This window comes from Scyliorhinus torazame, chromosome 17 (assembly GCF_047496885.1).
Source record: "Scyliorhinus torazame isolate Kashiwa2021f chromosome 17, sScyTor2.1, whole genome shotgun sequence".
Classification (NCBI taxonomy): domain Eukaryota; kingdom Metazoa; phylum Chordata; class Chondrichthyes; order Carcharhiniformes; family Scyliorhinidae; genus Scyliorhinus; species Scyliorhinus torazame.
This window is the reverse complement of record NC_092723.1, coordinates 157,744,541-157,771,464: the sequence shown is the minus strand read 5'-3', so window position 1 is coordinate 157,771,464 and position 26,924 is coordinate 157,744,541. Positions and strand designations below refer to the sequence as shown.

The window sequence follows — 26,924 nt, the reverse complement described above, 5'->3', positions numbered from 1 at the left end:
ATATTGGTGCTATGGAGGACAAGGTTGAATCAATTTGGGTGGAAATCAGGAATAGTAAGGCGAAAAGGTCACTGATAGGAGTAGTCTATAGTGCACCAAATAGTAACAGGATGGTAGGGCAGGCAATAAGCAAAGAAATAACGGATGCATGTAGAAATGGTACAGCAGTTATCATGGGAGATTTAAATCTGCATATCGATTGGTTTAACCAGGTTGGTAAAGGCAGCCTTGAGGAGGAGTTTATAGAATGTGCCCGGGATAATTTCCTGGAACAGTATGTAACGGAACCTACAAGGGAACAAGCGGTCCTAGATCTGGTCCTGTGTAATGAGGCAGGATTGATTAATGATCTCATAGTTCGGGTCCTCTTGGAAGGAGCGACCACAATATGGTGGAATTTAAAATACAGTTGGAGGATGACAAGGTAAAATCAAACACTAGTGTTTTGTGCTTAAACAAAGGCGATTACAATGGGATGAGAGAAGAACTAGCTAAGGTAGACTGGGAGCAAAGACGTCATGGTGAAGCAGTTGAGGAACAGTGGAGAACCTTCTGAGCGATCTTTCATAGTGTTCAGAAAAGGTTCATACCGACAAAAAAGAAAGACGGTAGAAAGAGGAAAAATCGACCGTGGATATCTAAGGAGGTGAGGGAGAGTATCAAATTGAAGGAAAAAACATACAAAGTGGCAACGATTAGTGGGAGACTAGAGGACTGGGAAGTCTTTAGGGGACAACAGAAAGCTACTAAAAAAGCTATAAAGAAGAGTAAGGTAGACTATGAAAGTAAACTGGCTCAGAACATAAAAGCAGATAGTAAAAGCTTCTACAAATATATAAGACAAAAAAGAGTGGCTAAGGTAAATATTGGTCCTTTGGAAGATGAGAAGGGAGATTTAATAATAGGAGACGGGGAAATGGCTGAGGAGCTGAACAGGTTTTTTGGGTCAGTCTTCACAGTGGAGGACACAAATAACATGCCAGTGACTGATGGAAATAAAGATATGATAGGTGAGGACCTTGAGATGATTGTAATCACTAAGGAGGCAGTATTGGACAAGCTAATGGGGCTAAAGGTAGAAAAGTCTCCTGGCCCTGATGGGATGAATCCCAGAGTGTTAAAAGAGATGGCTAGGGAAATTGTAAACGCACTAGTGATAATTTATCAAAATTCACTAGACTCTGGGGTGGTCCCAGAGGATTGGAAAGTAGCAAACGTGACACCACTGTTTAAAAAAGGAGGTCGGCAGAAAGCGGGTAATTATAGGCCGGTAAGCTTAACTTCGGTTGTAGGGAAAATGCTGGAATCCATCATTAAGGAGGAAATAGCGGGGCACCTGGAGGGAAATTGTCCCATTGGGCAGACGCAGCATGGGTTCACAAAGGGTAGGTCGTGTCTGACTAATTTGGTAGAATTTTTGGAGGACGTTACCAGTGCAGTAGATACCGGGGAGCCAATGGATGTGGTATATCTGGATTTCCAGAAAGCTTTTGACAAGGTGCCACACAAAAGGTTGCTGCATAAACTAAAGATGCATGGCATTGAGGGTAAAGTGGTAGCATGGGTAGAGGATTGGTTAACTAACAGAAAGCCGAGAGTGGGGATAAATGGGTGTTTCTCTGGTTGGCAACCTGTAACTAGTGGGGTCGCTCAAGGATCAGTGTTGGGCCTGCAGTTGTTCACAATTTACATAGACGATTTGGAGTTGGGGACCAAGTGCAATGTGTCAAAGTTTGCAGACGACACTAAGATGAGTGGTAAAGCAAAAAGTGCAGAGGATACCGGAAGTCTGCAGAAGGATTTGGATAGGTTAGGTGAATGGGCTAGGGTCTGGCAGATGGAATTCAATGTTGCCAAGTGTGAGGCTATCCATTTTGGGAGGAATAACAGCAGAATGGATTATTATTTAAACGGTAAGATGTTAAAACCTTATGCTGCGCAGAGGGACCTGGGTGTGCTGGTGCACGAGTCGCAAAAAGTTGGTGTGCGGGTGCAACAGGTGATTAAGAAGGCTAATCGAGTTTTGTCTTTCGTTGCTAGAGGGATGGAGTTCAAGACTAGGGAGGTTATGTTGCAATTGTATAGGGTGTTGGTGAGGCCGCATCTGGAGTATTGTGTTCAGTTTTGGTCTCCTTACCTGAGAAAGGACATATTGGCACTGGAGGGAGTGCAGAGGAGATTCACTAGGTTGATCCCAGAGTTGAGGGGATTAGATTATGACGAGAGGTTGAGTAGACTGGGACTGTACTCATTGGAGTTTAGAAGGATGCGGGGGGATCTTATTGAGACATATAAAATTATGAAGGGAATAGATAGGATAGATGCGGGCAGGTTGTTTCCACTGGTCGGGGAAAGCAGAACTAGGGGGCATAGCCTCAAAATAAGGGGAAGTAGATTTAGGACGGAGTGTAGGAGGAACTTCTTCACCCAAAGGTTTGTGAATCTCTGGAATTCCTTGCCCAGTGAAGCAGTTGAGGCTCCTTCTTTAAACGTTTTTAAGAAAAAGATAGATACCTTTCTAAAGAATAAAGGGATTCGGGGATATGGTGTACGGGCCGGAGAGTGGAGCTGAGTCCACAAAGATCAGCCATGATCTCATTAAATGGCGGAGCAGGCTCGAGGGGCCAGATGGCCTACTCCTGTTCCTAGTTCTTATGTTCTTATGTAATTGCTGAGTTTTCCGACCCCTTAACCCCAGCCAGCAAAGCCTTCCCCATCACAAAAAAGTCGATCCGCGAGTATACCTTATGAACTGCTGAGAAAAACAAGTACTCCCGTTCCCTCCGGTGCAGAAACCTCCAAGGGTCCACCCCTCCCATTTCCGCCATTAGCCCAGCCAACGCCTTCGCCCCTCCTGATGGGACCAGCGAGCGTGGCCGTGACCTGTCCAACCTTGGCTCCTGCACCAAGTTCCAGTTCTCCCCCCCCCCCCCCCCCCCCCCCCCCCCATCAGTTCGTGTGAAGTGTATAATTACTTAAAGCCTTAACATTGAGTCATTTCAAAAGTAATTCATTGTGTGAAGAAACTTGTATACAGTTCTATGTGAATGCAAGTTTACCTTCAAGGTTTTCAGCTCCTGATGCTATAAATCAGAACCATCAGATGTAGCATTGGGGTTAAAATCCAACATCTTTCCTGTATAAGATTTTGAAGAAAAGTAGAGCGCTGCAGCAAATCCTATGAGTAGAGTTGGCATCCAGTCACATAAGTAGACTTTGTGTCATGAAAGATACAGCCCATTTGGATGGTGCAGTGGTTAGCACTGCTTCCACACGGCACCGAGGACCTGGGTTCAATCACAGTTTCTGATGTTTAAAAAAAGGGTTATTGGAATATGGGGAACAGGTAGGGAGGTGAATTTGTGACCAGGAAGAGATCAGCCATGATCTGATTTAATTGCGGAGCAGGCTAACGGTGCTGAATTGACTACTTCTGCTCCTAATTACTATCCTTAAAATGAAGCCAGAAATGACGGCCCTGATTCTGGCAACTGCATCAACCATAATCTCACACTTCTTAGATTTGTTGAAATTCATTGTCAATTCACATGCCATGCAGGTGGTACAAGGTTAGGTGGGGATGCAAGCTGCGTGGAGGACACAGGCTAGAAAAAAAATTATATATATATATATATATCAGTTAAGTGAGTGGGCAATAAATAGGGTGGAGTATATTGTGGGGAAATGGAGGTTATTCACTTTGCTTGTAAATATGGAAACACAGAATATTTTTTTAAAGACATGAAGCTTGGAAATGTTGATATTCAAAGAGACTTGGATGTATTCATACAAAGAACACACAAAGTTAGCATACAGGGACAGCAAACAATTAAGAAAACAAAAGACATGTTGGCCTTTTATTGCAAGGGGATTGGAGTAAAAGAATAAAGAAGTCTTGCTACAATTGTTCAGGGCATTGGTGAGGCCACACCTGGAATATATGATGTGCAGTTTTGGTCTCCATGTGATGGGAAAGGTGGTTAAGGAGGCTAATGGGAATTTTGCCTTTATTAACCAAGGCATTGAATATAAGAGCAGGGATGTTATGTTGCAGCTGTATAAAACCCTGGTTAGGCCCCAGCTGGAGTAGTCTGCAGTTCTGGTCACCACTCTATAAGAAGGAAATGATTGCAGTGGGGATGGTGCAGAGGAGATTCTCCAGGATGTTGCCTGGCTGGAGTGTTTAAGCTATCAAGAGAGACTGGATAGGCTGGTGTTTTTTATCCGTGGAGCAAAGCAGGCTGAGTGGAGATCTGATTGAGGTCTATAGAATTATGAGGGATATAAATAGGGTGGATAGGAAGGTACTTTTCCCCTTAGTGGAGGGGTCATAACCGGGGAGGTGCGCATAGATTTCCGGTAATGGGAAGGAAGTTTAGAGGAGATGTGAGGAAAAAGATTTTCACCCAGAGGGTGGTTGGAATCTGGAACTCATTGCCTGAAAGGGTGGTAGAGGCAGGAACTCTTCCATTTAAGTATTTAGATAAGTACTTGAAATGCCATAGCACACAAAGCTACGGGCCAAGTGCTGGCAAATGGGATTAAAATGGTTAGGTGCTTGATGGTTGGCATGGATGTGAAAGGCCTCTTTCTGTGCTGTAAAACCATGATTCTGTGAAAGCTATCCTCCCATTGGAGGCAGTAGAGTGAAGATTCACTAGATTGGCTCCTGGAATGAGAGGGTTGTCCTATGATAAGGGGCAGAGTAAATTGGATCTATATTCTCTGGAGTTTAGGAGATGAGAGTTAATCTCATTGAAACATTCAAGATTGAGGGGCCTGACAGCGTAAAAAACAAGAGATTGTTTCCCCTGGCTAAAGAATATAGAACACAGGGACACAGTCTCAGAATAAGGGATCTATTATTTAGGACGGAGATGAGATGTGGATCTTTGGAATTATCTGCTCACGAAAGTTGTGAATGTGCTATCATTGAATCAGTTCAAGGCTGAGATAGATAGATTTTTGGTCCCTCGGGTAATCAAGGGATACGGGGAATGAGTGGTAAAGTGGAGCTGAAGCCAAGGATCAACCATGGTCATATTGAATGACGGAAAAGGCTCAATAGGCTGTAAGGTCTTCTACTCCTTTTTCTGATATCTTAGATGGGGAGGGCAGTATATCAATGGACACGCAGATGCTCCTTGTCACGGTACTGCTCTTAAAAAGACTATTCTAGTTGCCTGGTATTTCCACACCCAGTTGTCTACACACCCAGTTGTCCTCTCAAAATGCTTATAAAGTATTCAAAGTTTTTACAGGGCAAATCATAAAGCATTATATTTGTCAGGACAGTTTCAGCTTCTTGATCGTGAAGTCCCAGTATTGTTTGCAGAAGGTCCATGTAGCAATTCGTAGCATAGTCATTCTATATGGTCATTGGATAGACATATCGACGATAAGGGAGTCGTGTAGATGGGCTTTAGAGTGGTTTCACAGGTCGGCGCAACATCGAGGGCCAAAGGGCCTATACTGCGCTGTAATGTTCTATAGTGGTTAGCACTATGGCTTCACAACGCCAGGGTCCCAGGTTCGATTCCCAGCTTGGGTCACTGTCTGTGCAGAGTCTGCACGTTCTCCCAGTGTCTGCGTGAGTTTCCTCCAGGTGCTCCGGTTTTCTCCCACAAGTCCCGAAAGACATGCTATTAGGTAATTTGGACATTCTGAATTCTCCCTCCATGTACCCGAACAGGCCCCGGAATGTGGCGACTGGAGGCTTTTCACAGTAACTTCATTGCAGTGTTAATGTAAGCCTACTTGTGACAATAAAGATTATTATTATCATTATTATGTCATTGAATCTTGCACACAGAAGGAGGCCATTCATGACCGTGCCGGCTCTCTGAAACAACTAAGCAATTAGCCTCATTCCCCCGCTCTTTCTCCACAGCCTTGTACTTTTTTTCCCCTCATCAAGTACTTATCCAATTCCATTTTCAAAATTACAATTGAATGTGCTTGTACTTCCCTTTCAGGCGGTGCACTCCAGATGATCATAACTACTTTAAAAAGTTCTCCTCATCTCACCTCTGGTTCTTTTATTAATAGAGGTAGAAGCTACTTTAGTCAGGGGATTCAATTCACATACACTCAATACATGAACTCGTCAAAGGTGCCTGGAAAATTTAGCTACTTGACTGACATGGTGTAGCTTGAGCTTGTATCTTGTTCTGTAAATGCTTGTTCTAATAGAACATAGAAAAATACAGCACAGAACAGGCCTTTCGGCCCATGATGTTGTGCCGAACTTTTGTCCTAGATTAAGAACAATCTACACCCCATCATTCTACCATAATCCATGTACCTATCCAATAGCCGCTTGAAGGTCCCTAATGTTTCCGACTCAACTACTTCCACAGGCAGTGCATTCCATACCCCCACTACTCTCTGGGTAAAGAACCTACCTCTGACATCCCCCCCCCCCTATATCTTCCACCATTCACCTTAAATTTATGTCCCCTTGTAATGGTTTGTTCCACCCGGGGAAAAAGTCTCTGGCTGTCTACTCTTATCTATTCCCCTGATCATCTTATAAACCTCTATCAGGGGCTGGTTTAGCACACAGCTAAATCGCTGGCTTTGAAAGCAGACCAAGGCAGGCCAGCAGCACGGTTCAATTCCCGTACCAGCCTCCCCGAACAGGTGCTGGAATGTAGCGACTAGGGGCTTTTCACAGTAACTTCATTGAAGCCTACTTGTGACGATAAGCGATTTTCATCTTTTCATTTCAAGTCGCCCCTCATCCTCCGTTCTAATGAGAAAAGGCCTAGCACCCTCAACCTTTCCTCGTAAGACCTACTCTCCATTCCAGGCAACATCCTGGTAAATCTCCTTTGCACCTTTTCCAAAACTTCCACATCCTTCCTAAATGTGGCGACCAGAACTGCACACAGTACTCCAAATGTGGCCTTACCAAGGTTTTGTACAGCTGCATCATCACCTCACGGCTCTGAAATTCAATCCCTCTGCTAATGAACGCTAGCACACCATAGGCCTTCTTCACAGCTGTATCCACTTGAGTGGCAACTTTCAAAGATCTATGAACACAGACCCCAAGATCTCTCTGCTCCGTCACATTGCCAAGAACCCTACCGTTAACCCTGTATTCCGCATTCATATTTGTCCTTCCAAAATAGACAACCTCACACTTTTCAGGGTTAAACTCCATCTGCCACTTCTCAGCCCAGCTCTGCATCCTATCTATGTCTCTCTGCAGCCGACAACAGCCCTCCTCACTATCCACAACTCCACCAATCTTCGTAGCATCTGCAAATTTACTGATCCACCCTTCAACTCCCTCATCCAAGTCATTAATGAAAATCACAAACAGCAGAGGACCCAGAACTGATCCCTGCGGTACGCCACTGGTAACTGGGCTCCAGGCTGAATATTTGCCATCTACCACCACTCTCTGACCTCTATCGGTTAGCCAGTGCGTTATCCAACTGGTCAAATTTCCCACTATCCCATGCCTCCATACTTTCTGCAGAAGCCTACCATGGGGAACCTTATCAAATGCCTTACTAAAATCCATGTACACTACATCCACTGCTTTACCTTCATCCACATGCTTGGTCACCTCCTCAAAGAATTCAATAAGACTTGTGAGGCAAGACCTACCCCTCACAAATCCGTGCTGACTATCCCTAATCAAGCAGTGTCTTTCCAGATTCTCAGAAATCCGATCCCTCAGTACCCTTTCCATTACTTTGCCTACCACCAAAGTAAGACTAACTGGCCTGTAATTCCCAGGGTTATCCCTATTCCCTTTTTTGAACAGGGGCACAACATTCGCCACTCTCCAATCCCCTGGTACCACTCCTGTTGACAGTGAGGATGAAAAGATCATTGCCAACGGCTCTGCAATTTCATCTCTTGCTTCCCATAGAATCCTTGGATATATCCCGTCAGGCCCGGGGGACTTGTCTATCCTCAAGTTTTTCAAAGAAGTTCCTAACATCTTCCTTCCTAACAAGTATCTCCTCGAGCTTACCAGTCATTTTCACACTGTCCTCTCCAACAATATGGCCCCTCTCATTCGTAAATACTGAAGAAAAGTACTCGTTCAAGACCTCTCCTATCTCTTCGCACTCAATACACAATCTCCCGCTCCTGTCCTTGATCGGACCTACCTTTACTCTAGTCATTCTCATATTTCTCACATATGTCTAAAAGGCCTTGGGGTTTTCCTTGATCTTACCTGCCAAAGATTTTTCATGCCCTCTCTTAGCTCTCCTAATCCCTTTCTACAGTTCCCTCCTGGCTATCTTGTATCCCTCCAGCAACCTGTCTGAACTTTGTTTCCTCAGCCTTACGTAAGTATCCTTCTTCCTCTTAACAAGACATTCAACCTCTCTTGTCAACCATGGTTCCCTCACTTGACCATCTCTTCCCTGCCTGACAGGGACATACATATCAAGGACACGTAGTATCTGTTCTTTGAACAAGTTCCACATTTCAATTGTGTCCTTCCCTGACAGCCTATGTTCCCAACTTATGCACTTCAGTTCTTGTCTGACAGCATCGTATTTACCCTTCCCCCCAATTGTAAACCTTGCCCTGTTGCACGCACCTATCCCTCTCCATTACTAAAGTGAAAGTTCTAGATTCCTTTGGGTCATTACTGCCTTGTGACTTATTTTCACTTGTTACAATGCTTGAATGTACTTTTGTTCACAGCTGGTGAGCATTGTACTTTCGAGGATCCCACCACCCATCTCATATTTGATATTTAGTGAGGGAAACTGAAAAGTCAAATCTGAAATTTTCATCAAAAGTCTGCCTCAAAGTTTCATTCCCTCGGGGGGCAGCACAGTGGCGCAGTGGTTAGTACTGCTGCCTCATGGCGCTGAGACCCAGGTTCAATCCCGGCCCCAGGTCACTGTCCCTGTGGAGTTTGCACATTCTCCCCGTGTTTGCGTGGGTCTCACCCCACAACCCAAAGATGTGCAGGGCAGGTGGATTGGCCACACTATATTGCCACTTAATTGGAAAAAATATGAATTGGGTACTTTAAATTTATATTGAAAAAAAATTAATTTCCTCAGAAAATTGAGAGGCTCCCACCATTGCTGCAACTTCTTTGAAAAGATTTAAGTTGCAACATCAGCCAAGGCCCTTGCAGCTTGAAGAATGCTTGTGTGTTTATGCAATTCGCAAATAAACATAAACACAATCACAACTTAATTTTTTATTCACATTTGGTGATTTCTTCTTGTTGATTTGCACGTGAAAGTATGCTATTTCTCTTGAGTACAGGGTTTTGCTTGAAAATAATATGCTAGATTTTCTATCAGTCCTCCCCCCCCCCCCCCCCCCAAGGAGAGAGAGTTGGTTAATTAGGATGCAACCCAAGTTGCTGTCTCGAATATCTTGATGACTTTTTCAGAAGTTGCATGTGGAGGTCTGTGTGCTCAGAATCTGCTGTACATTGGATAACGTGTTGCAAACTAAATTGAACATTGTATGCAGGTCTGGAGGATATTGGACGTTGACAGGGGGTGAGGGGTTGACGTGGTGAGGAAGCATGCAGATATGGCACTGTACTAAGAATCTAGAGTGGGGACAAAATGTAGTGTATTGCTTTATGAATCTGAACCCCTTACTGAATTTTCTTTTCTAACAGAACCATTTCAAAAGATCAGTTTGAAAAAAAGAAAAATGATACATTAGATCCTGAGCCGTAAGTATTCTTGGTATTACTTTTTTCTGGTCATATTGGATGGAATTTTGCACTCCCGGATAGCCGGTGTGGTGGTGGTGGCGCCGCCTGTGCATCCACACCAATTAACAACAACTTAAGGGCTTCCGCCTGCTGCCGCTGGGATGTTTCTTGCAATGAGAAGGCTGGGACCAAGTCTCCAGTCTGCACAGCAAGAGTTGCACCGTGTACCTATTGAAGGACCCCCCCCCCCCCCCCCATCCCAAACCACATTCCCATTTGATTGGCAGATAGTATTCGGAGGTGGGACTTCCTCAGGTTGGAAGCCCACCTCAAGCCAATTAAAGACCAACGGCCATTAAGTAGCTCTGGGATCAACCAGCCAAGTGGAGGGAGATCTATCTCTTTCTCTCTTCCCCCCCCCCCCCCCCCCCCCCGACTTTTATAATGGGGTGGAGGGACCCCACCTTCATTGTAAATTATTATTTGACCTCATGTTGGGTTGTCCCTTTATCTAAGATTATCAATCACCACTTTGGCCACTGAATAGCTTTTCTCTTTTCACTATTCCAGTTGAATTTTGTGAGTGCAGTTATGAGCAATGTTTAGGGATTACTAACGAATTATCCTTATTTGAATTATTCGGGCAGTTTGCAGTTCATTTTATTCTGCCTTAGAGTAATCCTGCCTCAGAGTAATGAAAACAGTTTACTGCAGGTTATTTGTCGCCCTCTTTTATTGCTCTAAAATTGAGTTGAATGTTTGATATGATTATCAACTTTGATTAATAAAGTGCAAAACTGGACACCTAACATTTTATTTTCTCATTTTAGCTTTGTTGAATGTAAAGAATGTGGTCGCAAAATGCATCAAATCTGCGTTCTCCATAATGAAACTATCTGGCCTTCAGGGTAGGTGATGTTGGTGGATCATTAGGTGACATTTAAAATTGATTTTTGGGTTAAAAGTTTCCCATCGTGACAGGTTCTCAATAAGAGCTCATTTGATCTCAATTTCCCAGCATACTGACCCTTCCATCGTCCCTTTAAATTCATATCTGTTTCTTAAATATGTTGGATATACTGGCCTCAAACCTCCCTGACAACCCATTCCAATTGTTGATCAACCTGTTTGATAAATTTTACCTGACATATCTAAAATAGGTTTTTCTTTATCACGTTAAGTATCTCGTACTTCTGTATTGTTCCCTGATGTGTTGTCCCTTCACGAGCTGAAGAATACTAACCAAGTCATTTTTGTGGCTTTTAACATGAATTCATGTGGCTCTACATGACCGTGGTCAGAATGAAGCCCTTTTGTTGCGTCAACCAGAACCGCACTTGGCACTCCTGGACTGCTACCAGGACTACTGCACTGCTATCGTTGACCTTGGGGAGGTTGATATTGAACTCAGTAGGGGCAGCACGGTGGCACAATGGGTTAGCCCTGATGCCTCACGGCGCCAAGGTCCCAGGTTCGATTCCGGCTCTGGGTCACTGTCTGTGTGGAGTTTGCACATTCTCCCCGTGCTTGCGTGGGTTTCGCCCCCACAACGCAAAGATGTGCAGAGTAGGTGGATTGGCTACACTAAATTGCCCCTTAATTGGAAAAAATGAATTGGGTACTCTAAAAATTTTTTTAAGAGAAAAAAAGATATTGAACTCAGTTGATTTGCCAATAGAATGTAGCATCCTATTCGCTTTGTTTCCTGCTAACATTCTTCAGATACAATGAGTGACAAGCCACCAAATACCCTTAACATCTGTTATCTATGAATGTACCTACTTGTCATTTTAATGGGATAATTGAAACATAAGCTTCTGAGGAGGCTTGAGTGCTGAGCAGATGTTTCCCCTCGTGGGGTAATCTAGAACTAGGCAGCAGTTTCAAAATAGGAGATCTTCCGTTTAAGACAGAGTTGAGTAAAAAATTCTTCTCTTGGAATTCTGTACCCCAGAGGACAGTGGAGACTGGGTCAGCTGAATTCGACAGATTTTTCATCAGCATGGCAGTCCAGGGTTATGGGGGTCAGAAAAAAATTAGAGTTAAGGTCATAGTCAGATCAGCCAGATCTTACTGAATGATGGGATCAGGCTCAAGCGACCAAATGGACTGCTCTTGCTTCTATTTCTTATGTTCTTATGGATTCCAAGTGTTTTCTGTATACCGGCAAGGATTAAAAACAGCAACTTACATTTGTATATCCTCACACTACATTGTGGTTGTGTAATGAATATCCCTGGCATTTGTCAAAACTCAGATAGAACAGATGGTGAAAATGAAAAAATGAAAATCGCTTATTGTCACGAGTAGACTTAAATGAAGTTACTGTGAAAAGCCCCTAGTCACCACATTCCAGCGCCTGTTCGGGGAGGCTGGTACGGGAATTGAACCGTGCTGCTGGCCTGCCTTGGTCTGCTTTAAAAGCCAGCGATTTAGCCCAGTGAGCTAAACCAGCCCCAACCAGTGTAGGGTAGAATACTGGAACCTAGTCTTCATTCACTTACAGGCTTTACTTGCGTACCATGCATCTCCAACAAAAACATGTACTCACACAGGCGAATCCCCAATTAATGCCCACCTCCTGAATACAATGAATAGATATCAGGTGGTCTGCTAGCAATTAAAAATAATTCTCTCTCTTATATTTAGAACATTAATTTAAAAGTTTAGTTTTTGTCTTTTAAATGATAGCTACCTGTAGACCATAACCTTACAGGCGTTTTGTATGCAAGCTACCATTTTTAAATATATTTCTCTTTGCAGCTTTGTTTGTGACAATTGCTTAAAGAAAACTGGCAAAACTAGGAAAGAGAACAAATTCAGCTCTAAAAGTAAGTATTTATATATAGTTTAGTTCATTCTGTGGTGGACTGGCATCATTGGCATTTAATTGGCAGCTAAAATGACTTGTTTAGTGCTTTCAAATTTCTATGCGTGTAACACTTGTGATTACAGTGCTACTGCTCCTTGGATCCCAATTTTTACCATTTTATCATCTTTCGGTTCTGAAGAGCCGATGAATGAAAACAGTGGAGCCTTTGATCAAAATCTCTTGAGTACATGTGACTCTGTGAGGTGAATTTTGCTCAGTTGGTAGAACACTCGCCTCTGATCACAAAGTTTCAGTTACAAATCACACTACAGGGCTTGAGCACAAAACTTAAGGCTGATGCTCCGCTGTGGACGGTGCCATCTTTTGGATGCACCTGCTGCTCAAGTAAATGTAAACGATCCCACGGGACTATTTTAAAGAAGAGCAGTTCTGTAAAGATTGATATTTATCCCTTAATATCACAAAAATCAGATTATCTGGGAATTATCAGACATCGGAAGTCGTGGAAAGCATAGAAATGACAATCTATCTTTTAAACGGTCAATACCTGACTTAAACCTGTAACTGCCTGACTTGGGTGAGAGTCAGAGAGCCATAGATTTTCAGAGACTGGATTCCATTTATGAAACCTGCAGCCACCATGGTAAAGGATTGTTATCTCTGACTGTGCTGAGTTATTTTATTGTATTATTCTCTGTTTGGGTGTCCTTTAAGGTTATGAAATGAGCATTTGTTTGGTTCTAGAGCTCTGGGTTGGATGCAGTTAAATAGAATTGTATCTATTGCAAAAAGGTGAAAACCATTACACTATAAACCAAATTATCAATAAATCTAGCCTGGGATTTTCCATGGAGAATTTAGGCCATCTTCCAGCAATTAACATGAAAATGTGTTTACACCAGGTGGTCAGCATCTGCCTGGGGTTGTGTGCCTGTTCCCTATTTCCCTGCAACCAGCTATTTTGAAATATAAATCACAGGTGTCAAAGTGACTTGGAGAACTGGCATTTAAAATAACATGACGTTGCAGCAGAGGACACTGCCTATTAGGTAATCAAATTAGTACTTGGCTGAATTAAAAATGGATTCTGATTTAAAAATTAATGAATGCTGCTTGGTGAAAGCCTTTGAACTGAAGAATATGCATTCTATATCCTCAAATAGTCAATGCTTATAGTCACCCTTTATCATATGTAACAAGATCTGCTGGAATTTCACCCAAGTAACTCGATGATAAGCTGATCACTATTACATTGTCACTATTCACCAGAATCCTCTCTTGTGCCTGCTGCACCTGTAACCTTTCTCCTTTCGTCAATTTGATCAGACTCTGATCTGCCAGTTCTCAGTGCTAGTTCTCATTGTTGATTTTAAAGCTGTATCTATCCCACTGGGCGGCTACATGTGGGAAGCTGCATTGGAATAGTAAAATGAGCCAGGCCATTCTGCACCTGCAGGAGCTGTTTGGGATATGGTGCTGCTGCTTCCACTATGATAGAATTGCTTTTTTACATAGAAATCACGAGGGAGGATATGATCCGTCTATGAAATAGTCATCTCCCTTTCTTTTATCCCAAATAGGAGAAAAATATTCTGGTGCATAACTATCGATAGATTTTAGACCCTGTACAATATGGCTACCACACTTCAATAATCATATTGTTTTCTAACAACGAATGACCATAATGTACCTTACAGGAAATCAGAGATTCTCCCAACTTGAGTAAAGGGTAGTTTATGAACTGAATTTCATTCTTGTTTCTGATATGTTTGCTTATGCTGAGTTTCTGTTCATAGGGTTACAAACAACCAGGTTAGGGAATCATTTAGAAGACAGAGTGAACAAATTTCTGCGACGCCAGAACCATCCAGAGGCAGGGGAAGTGTATGTTCGTGTGGTATCCAGCTCAGATAAAACTGTGGAAGTTAAACCAGGAATGAAAAGCAGGCAAGTAAAGCAAGCACCTGGAAGTCCTCAAGTAAATTCTCTAGATATGAAGCACTGAAAGTTTTATCATTTTCTGCTTGAGAAAACTCCTGAAGACGGAACCTGGTGCCTGCAGATGGTGAGGGGAGAGGCGGCGTGTAGATCAACAAGAGGAGATGGTCACAGATAAATGATGCAGATGGGACAAGGAGGGGAATACTCCAGAATAATTCATTTATTTTAATTCATGGCAGAAGCAGGTCAAATGGGATTTTTGAGTGAAATGGTTACTGCCCTGGGAGCAGTGGTATATGTTAGATAGCCAAGTGGTGAAGGCTAGAATACTGGAGCCAAATATTTAGACGTTTTCATTATGAGAGACACATAATCGTGCACTTCCAACCCAACAACCATAGTTTCAGCCTGGCCCTGTATGCATGAGCAAGGTAAGTCGTCAATGCCCACATTTGAATACAATTGAACACCCCAATTAATGTACAATTTTAAAAAATAAATTTAGAGTACCCAATTTTTTTATTTTTTTTTTCAATTAAGGGGCAATTTTGCGTGGCCAATCCATCTATCCTGCACATCTTTTTGGGTTGTGGGGCTGGAACCCAGCAGACACGGAGAATGTCAAACTCCACACGGACAGTGACCCGGGCTTGGATCGAACCCAGGTCCTCAGCCCTGTGATCTAACCACTGCGCCGCCTCACAATTAATATACAATTAACAGTATGTCTGAGGACCTTAGAGGAAATTGAGGTTGAAGATGGAGCAGTGGTTGGAGGATCGATCGGTTGATGATTTTCTTGAGATGACGCACGTAGATTTGAAGAGGAGGGGGCATGAATATTAATGTCAGCATGCAGGGAGGCGAGGAAAGGGAACTGAGTGGTCATGAGTTGAGTGGGAAGGATTAGAGAAAGCAAGCAGAAGATGAGCAGAGACTGTCAAAAGCAGCTACATGTGGGAAGCTGCATTGGAATAGTAAAATGAGCCAGGCCATTCAGACTAGAGTGAGTTGAAATGGGCATGGTGGGTGTAAGGAATGGGATGTAATGGAAAAGGCACTTGTAGCAATGGTAATCTTAGAAGCTAAAATAAATGAAATTAAAGTGCAAGTGTGACATGACAGTGGTTTCTGCTGAGTATTTTAGCTACATCAGACTAACTAGTGAAATTAGGTTAGCTATACCCATTGATGTGTAGAAACCTAGACTTACTCCTCCAGCTTTAAGCAGTGTGTACGGAGATGTGACTAATTTTGGAAAAGAGAAAAAAGACTAAAAACATGTCCCAGTTTCCAATGTTTACTTCAATACTAAGCGTTTGGATACAATTTTCTCAATTCCTCCCTTGCCTTAGTTTTACGGTGTTTGTTAATTGGCAGAATTATTTTACGCTTGCCAGGGAGAATTGTGATTTAATCTACTCTCCTTCAAACTGTGCGTAAAAGTGGCCCCTTTTCTTGTTTCAGGTTTGTGGATACAGGCGAAATGTCAGAAACCTTTCCTTATAGAACCAAAGCACTTTTTGCTTTTGAGGAGATTGATGGTGTGGATGTCTGTTTCTTTGGAATGCATGTACAGGAATATGGCTCCGACTGCCCAACTCCTAATACAAGGTAGTGGCATACCATACATACAATATTTTAGCAGATTTACATGTAGCCTATCCTTAGATCCTCTTTATGTTCAGTTCATAGAGGAACAATTATTTGAACCAGCTTTTCAAATGGAGAAGTTCAAATCTTAATCTTTTGAAAAGTGACTTTGAAACAAGAATGAGGTGGAAAAATAGATAAATGTTTATTGAAAGAGAAAAATGTACTTTAAAACAGTAGCCATTTTATTTTGTCCCCATATTAAGTTTTTGGTATAATGAAGCCAGAATGTAGCCATGTTAATCACTGGTTAATTCTATTTCTCTCGCACAACTTTGCAGGCGTGTGTACATATCTTACCTCGACAGTATTCACTTCTTCCGCCCAAGGTGCCTCCGAACTGCAGTCTATCATGAAATCTTAATTGGCTATCTGGAATATGTGAAAAAACTTGGGTGAGTTTCATTTTAATAAAGATAGAACTTCTGTAATTTATTTTTCTTTATGGATAACTGGGAGCAAAGTATGTATGGATGTTATGCCCCCTCTTCTATTTTATTGAACCATCAAGTCCCACCCCTAAATCTGCTGGTGAAACAAACACGTTTCCCAGTCCTGAACTGCTCAGTTTTTTTTTTAAACAAATTTAGGGTACCCAACACATTTTTCCAATTAAGGGGCAATTTAGCGTGTCCAATCCACCTACCCTGCACATCTTTGGGTTGTGGGGGCAAAACCCACCCAAACACGGGGAGAATGTGCAAATTCCACACGGACAGTGACCCAGAGCCGGAATTGAACCAGGGCAGTGCTAACCACTAAACCACCGTGCTGTCCACCTGAACTGCTCAATTTTAGCAGGGGGCAACAAAGCTGTAGTCAATTCAAGAAAAGTACCCTGATTCCCAAAGGCAATCAAACAAAGTTCCAGGAAATTTGATGGCCTTAATTCCTATAACCTCAACTAACTGACAATTTGGCTAAAACATTTGGAAATGTTCACTTAATTCAGGAACTTGTCATGTCCTTTTTTAAAGAGTTGTAGTGAATCCAAACTCACCACATGTTTCTTCTCTCTGTCGGAGGAGAAAAAGGTAAACCATGCATTTAAATAGCTCTTTTCAAGGACATTGGAAGTCACATCCAGTGGGGTACTTTTGAAGTAATGTAGTAATGTTGTAATATAGACAACACAGCAGCTAATTTGTACCCCGAAAGCTCCCACAAACAGCAATGTGATAATGACCAGATAATCAGTTTTTGTGTTTTGATTGAGAGATAAATATTGGCTAGACCATTATGAAAAAAAACAGCAGGTCAGGCAGCATCTGTGGAGAGAGAAAATAGAGTTTATGTTTTGAGTCCATATAACCCACCCTGCTTTTCTTCAAAATAGTGGCATAGGATCTTTTGTCTCCACCTGATAGGACAGGTGGGGCTTCAGCTTTAACATTTCATCTGAAATGTGGCACCTCGAACAGTGAAACACTCCCTCAAAACTATACTCTGGCAGTTCAGCCCAGATTATTGAACCTGAAATCTTGTGACTCAGAGGCAAAAGTCTTACCATGGCTGACATGATGTGGAGATGCCGGCGTTGGACTGGGGTGAGCACAGTAAGAAGTCTTACAACACCAGGTTAAAGTCCAACAGGTTTGTTTTGAATCACTAGCTTTCAGAGCGCAGCTCCTTCATCAGGTGAATGAAGAGGTGGGTTCCACAGACACATATATAGACAAATTCAATGAGGGAAGATGATACTTTGAATTCGAGTCTTTGCAGGTAATTAAGACTTTACAAGTCCAGACGGTGCGACTGGAGAGAGGGAGGGGGTGCTTTTGTTTTTCTGTTGGTTGTTTGTTTGGACTTCAGGGTGGGGCTGGGGTGGGGGGAGGGAAGGGGGTGTAGGGTGGACTGCTGACAGTGATGATTCCTTTGTTTTGGGACTGGCTTTATGGGGGAGTGTGGTGGCCCGCGCAGGTTGAGGCACTGCTGGATTGCCTCACGAGCGATATGTCTAACTCTAGGTTGGTAACTTGGAATGTGAAGGGGTTAAATGGCCCAGTAAAAAGGTCCCCGTGCATTTGAGCACTTGAGAAATTTGAAGACTTGAGAAATTAATGTTGTGTTTTTACAGGAGACCCATTTGAGAATATAGGATCAAACAAGGTTGCGGAAGGGATGGGTGGGGCAGGTATATCACTCGAGTTTTGATATAGGCCGCAGGGGACCGCTTTATTGATTAATAAGTGGGTGGCTTTTTCTGCGGGTAATATATTGGCAGACCCAGGTAGGAGGTATGTAACCTTTGGCGAGCATGCCGGTAGTATTGGTCAATGTGTATGCACCCAAGGGCGATGCAGTGGTTAGCACTGCTGCCTCACAGCGCCAAGGACCCAGGTTTGATCTCTGCCCTGGGTCACTGGAGTTTGCAATGGGTGGCACGGTGGTGCAGTGGTTAGCACTACTGCCTCACAGCGCTGAGAGCCCGGGTTCAATCCTGGCAGTTATTAGCACTGTTGCTTCACGGGGCGTCCGTGTGGAGTTTGCACATTCTCCCCGTGTCTGCGTGGATCTCAACCCCCACAACCTAAAGATGTGCAGGCTAGGTGGATTGGCCACATTAAATTGTCCCTTAATTGGGAAAAAAATAATTGGGTACTCAAAGTTTTTTTTAAAAAGTGTATACACCGAATTGGGATGACACCGCATTCATTAACAAGGTGCTGCCGTCTATCCCAGATCTTGATTCACATCAGCTAATTATGGGGAGGGAACTTCAATTGTCTTTTGGATCCTTGATTGGATAGGTCGAGTACCAAGTCTCTGAGTCAATCGGGGTGACAAAGGTGTTATTGTTGTTCATGGAACAGATGCGGTGGGGGATGGGTTGGCAGACCTGTGGAGATTTACATTTCCGAGGGATAAGTGAGTTTTTTTTTCTCATGTCCATCGGGTCTAATCCCAGATTGATTTCTTCGTGGCAGGTAGGTCTCTTTTGTTTCCCTTAGCAATCGAGCCGCTGGCCATTGCATTGAGGTCGTCCACCAGATGGAGGGTGTTTTTGAAAACTCACCACTATTCTTAGAAGTCCCCCTATACCAAAAAGGGCCGACATTCTAAATGGTGATCAGGGATTCTCACTCCCCGACTCCGATGCAAGCTTCAGTGGGTGCTATTCAGGTCAAACTATATTTTCAAGTTATCCCCCGGTATAACCCATACCTTCACCGAAGATTTCATCTACTTACCACTTAGTAGCTTCGATCCTGGGTCCCGCATTGCTAAGTAAGTAAAGTAGACTAATAACCACTGTTTCAGGTTAAAACTTTTAAGTTATTTTATTATCATATATTTTTTTCTCTTTTTAAAAGATGCAATCACTGTCTTTACAGAAAAGTAAAAAGATCTTGCTTCTGGATCCTTCTAGTTGGTTGAAGGGACCTTCAGGCCCAACTTGACAATCAATCTTCTTTAAAGTCTGGTCTTCTTTAGATGTATTCGCTGGTTAGCTCGGTTGCTGTGTACTAGCTTTCCCATGTACAGAGCTGTGAGAGCTATCTCTGAGCTGACTCTGGTTCCTCTTTAAATTCTAGTCATCCTTGGATGTATTAGCTATTTTAGCTCAGCTGCTTTGCCCTGTCTCTTTCCCATGACCGAGCTGACTGTAATCTGACTCTAGCTGCTTGTTCCTTCTCTGCTTCTCTCTCTCTCCCTCTGAGTTCTGGTTCTCGTTCTGGTTCTGCTTCTGCCCTGGTCTCTTGGTTTATATTCTCTTTCTAACAATTAAGTTTTTATGACGTTTGTTGTAAAGTAACTCTTATTTTCTTTGATTGTAAAAAGTATCTTTGATCGACTTCCGGTTGTGGCGATGCATCGCTAAGCTGCACGTTACAGCACCTCCCGTTTCAACGGACATTTGGGCTCTTATCGGGAGCCCCAACGGGAACTTTTTTTGGCCAAACCCACTGTGAGGTGACAAAGGAAGCAGTCCCCCCCGGGGGGGGATGGAAAGGAGCGGCAGTAGCGGCCAGATTACGGAGGATCCTTTGGAGCAGCGGCAGAGAAGAGAAGGGAGAAGCAAGATGGCGGCCGAGGGAGCCCAGATGGTATGGGGCCCGGAACAGCAGGAGTTCCTCCAACGATGTGTGGAGGAGCTCAAGAAAGAGGTGCTGGCGCCGATGTTACTGGCAATCGAGGGACTAAAGGAAACACAAAAGGTCCAGGCGATGGAGCTCCGTGGAGTGAAGGCAAAGGCAGCCGAGAACGAAGATGAGATACAGGGCCTGGTTGTAAAAACGGAGATGCACGAGACACTACATAAGAGGTGCATAGAAAGGCTGGAAGCCCTGGAGAACAGCTCGAGGAGGAAGAACTTACGGATTTTAGGTCTCCTCGAAGGAACAGAGGGAGCTGATGCTGGGGCATATGTGAGTATGATGCTCCATACTCTAATGGGAGCTGAGGTCCCAACGGGCCCCCTGGAAGTGGAGGGAGCGTCACCGAGTCCTCGTGAGAAGACCAAAGGCAGGGGAAACACCAAGAGCAATGGTGGTGAAGTTCCATCGCTACAGGGATAGAGAGATGGTCCTGAGCTGGGCTAAGAAGATACGGAGTAGCAAATGGGAGAACGCGGTGATACACGTGTATCAAGACTGGAGTGCGGAGGTGGCGAGAAGGAGGGCGAGTTTCAACCGGGCCAAGGCGGTGCTCCATAGGAAGAAAGTCAAATTTGGGATGCTGCAGCCGGCGAGACTGTGGGTCACGCATCAGGGCAAACACCACTACTTTGAGACGGCGGAGGAGGCATGGACATTTATTCAGGATGAGAAATTGGACTAGACTTGAGAAATTGATGTCCAGAGGGAGGTAGCGAGGTGGTGGCACAGAAATGTAAAGTGGGGAGAGGGGAGGGCTACTGTATACTAATGGTGGACGGGGAATATTTCTCCCCCCGATGGGGGGGGGGACACGAAGAAATGTGGGCGCCGGTGAAAAAGGGGACAGGGGAGGGGGATGAGGGAACTGCGCCATTAGGGGTGGGGCCGTGAGGAAAGCACGGGTATTTTCCCGCGCTATGGAAATTATAGCGGGAAAGGGGGCGCAGGAAGGAAGGGAGCCTCACATGCAGGGAGGTCAAAGAATGAACGGGGGAAGCCGAGGTCAGCCAGAGTTAGCTGACTTCCGGAAGCAATATGGGGGGAGTAATCAAGCTAGAGGGGGATCTAGCGGGGGGGGGGGGATTAACTGGGTTGCTGCTGCTGAGGGTAAGGGGGAGCTGATACGAGACGAGGTGGTCGGGACGGGAGGGCGCCGTCTGGGGGACAGATAGGTGCGTGAGACCTGGGTGAGGAGATGGCTTAAAAAAGGGGATGGCTAGTCGACGAGGGGTGGGGGGGTAAATGGCCCCCCAATTCGGCTGATCACGTGGAATGTGAGAGGTTTAAATGGGCCGATTAAGAGGGCAAGGGTGTTTGCGCACTTAAAGAGACTGAAGGCGGACGTAGTTATGCTCCAGGAGACGCACCTGAAGTTGGCGGATCAGGTTAGACTAAGGAAAGGATGGGTGGGACAGGTATTCCACTCAGGGTTGGACGCGAAAAACAGAGGGGTGGCAATACTGGTGGGGAAACGTGTATCGTTCGAAGCTAAGACCATAGTGGTGGATAGAGGGGGCAGATAGGTGATGGTGAGTGGCAGATTGCAGGGTGAAGCGGTTGTGCTGGTGAACGTATATGCCCCGAACTGGGATGATGCAGGATTCATGAAGCGAATGCTGGGACATATCCCGGAGCTGGAAGTGGGAAACTTGTTAAGGGGGGGGGGGGGACTTCAACACGGTGCTGAACTGGTCCAGATCCACGACCGGGAGAAGGCCGGCAGCGGCCAAGGTGCTTAAGGGATTTATGGAATAAATGGGGGGAGTAGATCCGTGGAGATTCGCCAGACCGATGGGTAAAGAGTTTTCCTTTTTCTCCCACGTCCATAAGACGGATAGACTTTTTTGTTTTGGGACGGGCACTGATCCCGAAGGTGGCAGGAACGGAGTACTCGGCTATAGCCGTGTCAGATCACGCCCCGCATTGGGTGGATCTGGAACTGGGAGAGGAAAGGGAGCAGCGCCCACTCTGGCGATTGGACATGGGACTACTGGCGGACGAGGGGGTATGCGGAAGGGTGAGGGGATGTATCGAAAGATACCTGGAGGTCAATGACGATGGGGAGGTCCAGGTGGGGGTAGTATGGGAAGCGCTGAAGGCGGTGGTTAGAGGAGAGCTGATTTCCATCAGAGCCCACAAGGGGAAACAAGAGGGTAAAGAAAGAGAGAGATTAGTGGGGGAAATTTTGAGGGTGGATAAGAAGTATGCGGAGGCCCCAGACGAAGGGCTATACAGGGAGAGACGAAGATTACAGACGGAGTTTGACCTGCTGACCACGGGAGAGGCAGAGACACAGTGGAGGAAGGCACAGGGGGTACAGTATGAATATGGGGAAAAGGCGAGCCGGCTGCTGGCCCAACAACTTCGGAAGAGGGGAGCGGCGAGAGAGATCGGAGGAGTTAGGGACGAAACGGGAAAGATGGAGCAGAGAGTAGGGAAAGTGAACGAGGTGTTCAAGACATTTTATGAGAGGCTGTACAAGTCCCAACCCCCGGAGGGGAAAGAAGGAATGATACACTTTTTGGATCAGCTAGAGTTCCCGAGGGTGGAGGGGCAGGAAGTGGCAGGTCTGGGGGCGCAGATTGAGGTGGATGAGGTGATCAAAGGAATAGGGAACATGCAAGCAGGGAAGGCCCCGGGACCAGACGGGTTCCCGGTGGAATTTTATAGGAAGTATATGGACCTGCTGGCCCCGCTCTTGGCGAGAACCTTTAATGAGGCTAAGGAAAGGGGGATATTACCCCCGACAATGTCGGAGGCGACGATATCGCTAATTCTGAAACGAGACAAAGACCCGCTGCAGTGGGTAGACGTAGACGCCAAACTGCTGGCCAAAGTGATGGCGACAAGGATAGAGGATTGTGTCCCAGGGGTGGTACATGACGACCAGACAGGGTTTGTAAAGGGGAGACAATTGATGATGCCCCCACCGGAGGGGGGAGGCAGAGATAGTGGTGGCGATGGATGCAGAGAAGGCATTCGATAGGGTGGAGTGGGACTATCTGTGGGAGGTGCTGAAGAGATTTGGGTTCGGGGAGGGGTTCATTAGATGGGTTAGACTCTTGTACGGGGCCCCGGTGGCAAGCGTCGTTACAAACAGGCAAAGATCGGGATACTTTCGATTACATAGGGGTACAAGACAAGGGTGCCCCCTGTCCCCGTTACTGTTCGCGTTGGCAATTGAACCATTGGCCATAGCGCTGAGGGACTCTAAGAGGTGGAGGGGGGTGCTTAGAGGGGGAGAGGAACATCGAGTGTCACTATATGCAGATGACTTACTGCTATATGTGGCGGACCCGGTAGAGGGGATGCCAGAGGTAATGCAGATACTCAGGGAGTTTGGAAAGTTCTCGGGATACAAATTAAATATGGGAAAGAGTGAGCTTTTTGTGATGCACCCCGGGGAACAGGGCAGGGGGATAGATGCTCTGCCGCTGAGGAGAGTGGCAAGGAACTTTCGATACCTGGGGATTCAGGTGGCCAGGAACTGGGGAACCCTACATAAACTTAACCTGACGCAACTGGTAGAGCAGATGGAGGAGGACTTTAAGAGGTGGGCTATGGTGCCCCTGTCATTGGTGGGCAGAGTACAGGCAGTTAAAATGGTGGTCCTCCCGAGGTTTCTTTTCGTGTTTCAGTGCCTCCCCATCCTGATTACAAAGGCCTTTTTCAAAAAAATAGACAGGAGTATTATGGGCTTTGTGTGGGCGGGAAAGACCCCGAGGGTAAAGAGGGGGTTCCTGCAGCGCAGTAGGAACGAGGGGGATTGGCACTGCCGAATCTGAGTGACTACTATTAGGCCGCTAATGTGTCGATGGTCTGTAAGTGGATGAGGGAAGAAGAAGGTGCGGCATGGAAAAAGTTAGAGATGGCGTCCTGTAAGGGAACGAGTCTAATAGCGCTGGTGACGGCGGCGCTGCCGTTCTCCCCGAAAAGGTACACCACAAACCCAGTGGTGGTGGCGACCTTGAAGATCTGGGGGCAGTGGAGACGACACAGTGGAGTGACGGGTGCCTCGGTGTGGTCCCCGATAAGGAATAATCACAGGTTCGTCCCGGGGAGGATAGATGGGGGATTTCAATGTTGGCAGCGAGCAGGAATTAGGAAGCTGAAGGACCTGTTTGTAGACGGGACGTTTGCGAGTCTGGGAGCATTGGAAGAAAAATATAAGTTGCCACCAGGGAATGCTTTCCGATACACGCAAGTGAGAGCATTTACGAGGCAACAGGTGAGGGAATTTCCGCAGCTCCCGACGCAAGGGATCCAGGATAGAGTGATTTCGGGGGCATGGGTTGGAGAAGGTAAAGTGTCCGAAATATACAGGGAGATGAGAGACGAGGGAGGGCGATGTTAGAGGAGCTGAAGGGAAAATGGGAAGAGGAGCTGGGGGAAGAGATCGAGGAGGGGCTGTGGGCAGATGCCCTAAGTAGGGTAAATTCTTCGTCCTCGTGTGCCAGGCTTAGCCTGATTCAATTTAAGGTTCTACACAGAGCGCATATGATGGGAGCAAGACTGAGCAGGTTTTTCGGGGTGGAGGATAGATGTGGAAGGTGCTCAGGAAGCCCGGCGAACCACACTCACATGTTCCGGTCGTGTCCGACACTGCATGAGTTCTGGAAGGGTGTGGCAAGAGTGATTTCAAAGGTGGTGGGGGTCCGGGTCAAACCAGGCTGGGGGTTAGCTATATTTGGGGTTGCAGAAGAACCGGGAGTGCAGGAGGCAAAAGAGGCCGACGTTTTGGCCTTTGCGTCCCTAGTAGCCCGGCGAAGGATTCTACTTATGTGGAAGGAAGCGAAGCCCCCGGGCGTGGAGGCCTGGATAAACGACATGGCAGGGTTCATAAGACTGGAACGAATAAAATATGCGTTAAGAGGATCGGCTCAGGGGTTCACCAGGCAGTGGCAACCGTTCCTTGACTATCTCGCGGAACGATAATGGGAAAACAAAAGACAGCAACCCGTGGGGGGGGGGGGGGGGGGGAGTATTATCCCATGTTTTTGTTTTTTGCCAGTTGTTGATATTTGCTTTTTGGTTTATCTCTTTTTTTCATTTGTTGTTAGTTTAATATATTATTTAAATAACGTTTAATGTATATTCCTTTTTTAAGGTGTAAAAACGAAAAATTTCAATAAAATATATTTTTTTTTAAAAAGTCTCTTTGATCTAAACCTTTTAATCCAACTAAGTATTCATTTTGACATGACTTCATCTCATAGATCTGATTACATTGTTTCCTTTGTGATGTTCAAAATGCTTTGGCTTCAAGAAGTGTTACTTTTAATTCCTGTCATTTCTACAGTTTTATTTTCCAATTGTGTCCTCAGCTCAATTTTGACTTTGAATTATGTTCCTTGTAGACTAATAGTCTCCAGTTTTCTTTAATTTACCTGGTATTAGCTACTAGGTTAGTTACTTTCAATGAAGGTGTGAGCCATTATTTTTGGCTTCATTCAAAATCCTGTTTGTCTTGTTTGCTCAGCCTGCTTGACCAAGGAAATCTGCATTTTACAATCCTTCTCTGGCAGCTGCTGTTAACCCTTTGTGGGATCTTTCCCTACATTTTCTCATGTTTCTCTCAGACCAGATATTGCCAGACTTCCATGTTTCAAATGACACATCTTTCCATATTATCAATTACAAGGCGGATAGAGCATGGGGGGAGGGAGCATAGGGTGTCCTTGTATGCGGACGATCTGTTACTATATATTACGGACTCTCTGCCCAATGTTTTTTTTTTAATCATTTATTGTCACAAGTAGGCTTACATTAATACTGCAATGAAGTTACTGTGAAAAGCAGAGATAATGGGAGCTGCTCAGGAAGTTTGGCTCCTTTTTGGGGTACAAGCTAAATGTGGGTAAGAGTGAATACTTTCCAGTGAACCTCCCAGGGATGGGAGCTGATCTGGAGAGGCTGCCGTTTCACCCAGCCAAGACTAGCTTCCGGTATCTGGTATCCGTGTGGCCCATGACTGGACCACACTTCATAAATGTAACTTTCCTAGTCTGGTGGATGGGGTGAAGGCCGATTTGGAAAAAGTGGGATGCCCTCCCTCAGACCTTAGCGGGAAGAGTACAGACGATGAAGATGAATATTCTCCCAAGGGTTTTGTTTTTGTTCCAGTGTCTCCTAGTCTTTCTTCCTGGGTAGGTGCACTTCGGGAATGATTTTTTAAAATATTTTTATTAAGATTTTTAAATTTTATACATTAAAAAAACACACCCCATCCCAAACAAAATAAGTACCAAAAAAAACAATCACTCGTGCCCACACCCGGCCCTGGGTTGGGATTCATTGTATTGTTGTTGTGTTTGTTATAATGAAGATTTTGTTTGAATAAAATATATATTTTTAATGGATTGAAAGAACCTTCATTTTATTCCTGGTACAATCATCATTATTTCTTTCATGCTTTTTCAGCTTTCCTAACACTGGCAACAGTTACACTTCACAAAATTTATACATGTTTGTACTCTCTTATTTGCTGTTTTTATAGCTAATAAAATATTTCTTCAAGGTTAATTTTCCCAGTTTATCCAGATATGTGTATATTACCAAGCATAATCATTTTTGAGCTACACTGGGTGTGTGAGGATAGCACAAGACAGAAAAGAGTTGCACACCATGATAGCAGATCATCCGGTAGGAGTAGCTAAAAGCACCACCAATCACATTTTGGGCATTGGAAAGTTTATACTTCGTACTGAGGCTGTATTTTCTGGCTGGAGGGTCC

The 26,924-nt window shown here is 44.8% G+C and overlaps 1 protein-coding gene across 15 annotated transcripts in view; it reads left to right on the top strand.

Annotated features, from left to right (window-relative positions):
- Positions 1-26,924, top strand: part of crebbpb (CREB binding protein b) — a 279,436-nt gene that overhangs the window by 211,944 nt on the left and 40,568 nt on the right. For all 15 annotated transcript variants that reach the window (XM_072481408.1, XM_072481399.1, XM_072481406.1 and 12 more), the window contains 6 exons: positions 9,626-9,682; positions 10,495-10,572; positions 12,428-12,495; positions 14,294-14,444; positions 15,906-16,052; positions 16,373-16,486. In XM_072481408.1, coding sequence (XP_072337509.1) covers positions 9,626-9,682; positions 10,495-10,572; positions 12,428-12,495; positions 14,294-14,444; positions 15,906-16,052; positions 16,373-16,486 — 615 coding nt within the window. The remainder of the gene's footprint in view (positions 1-9,625; positions 9,683-10,494; positions 10,573-12,427; positions 12,496-14,293; positions 14,445-15,905; positions 16,053-16,372; positions 16,487-26,924) is intronic.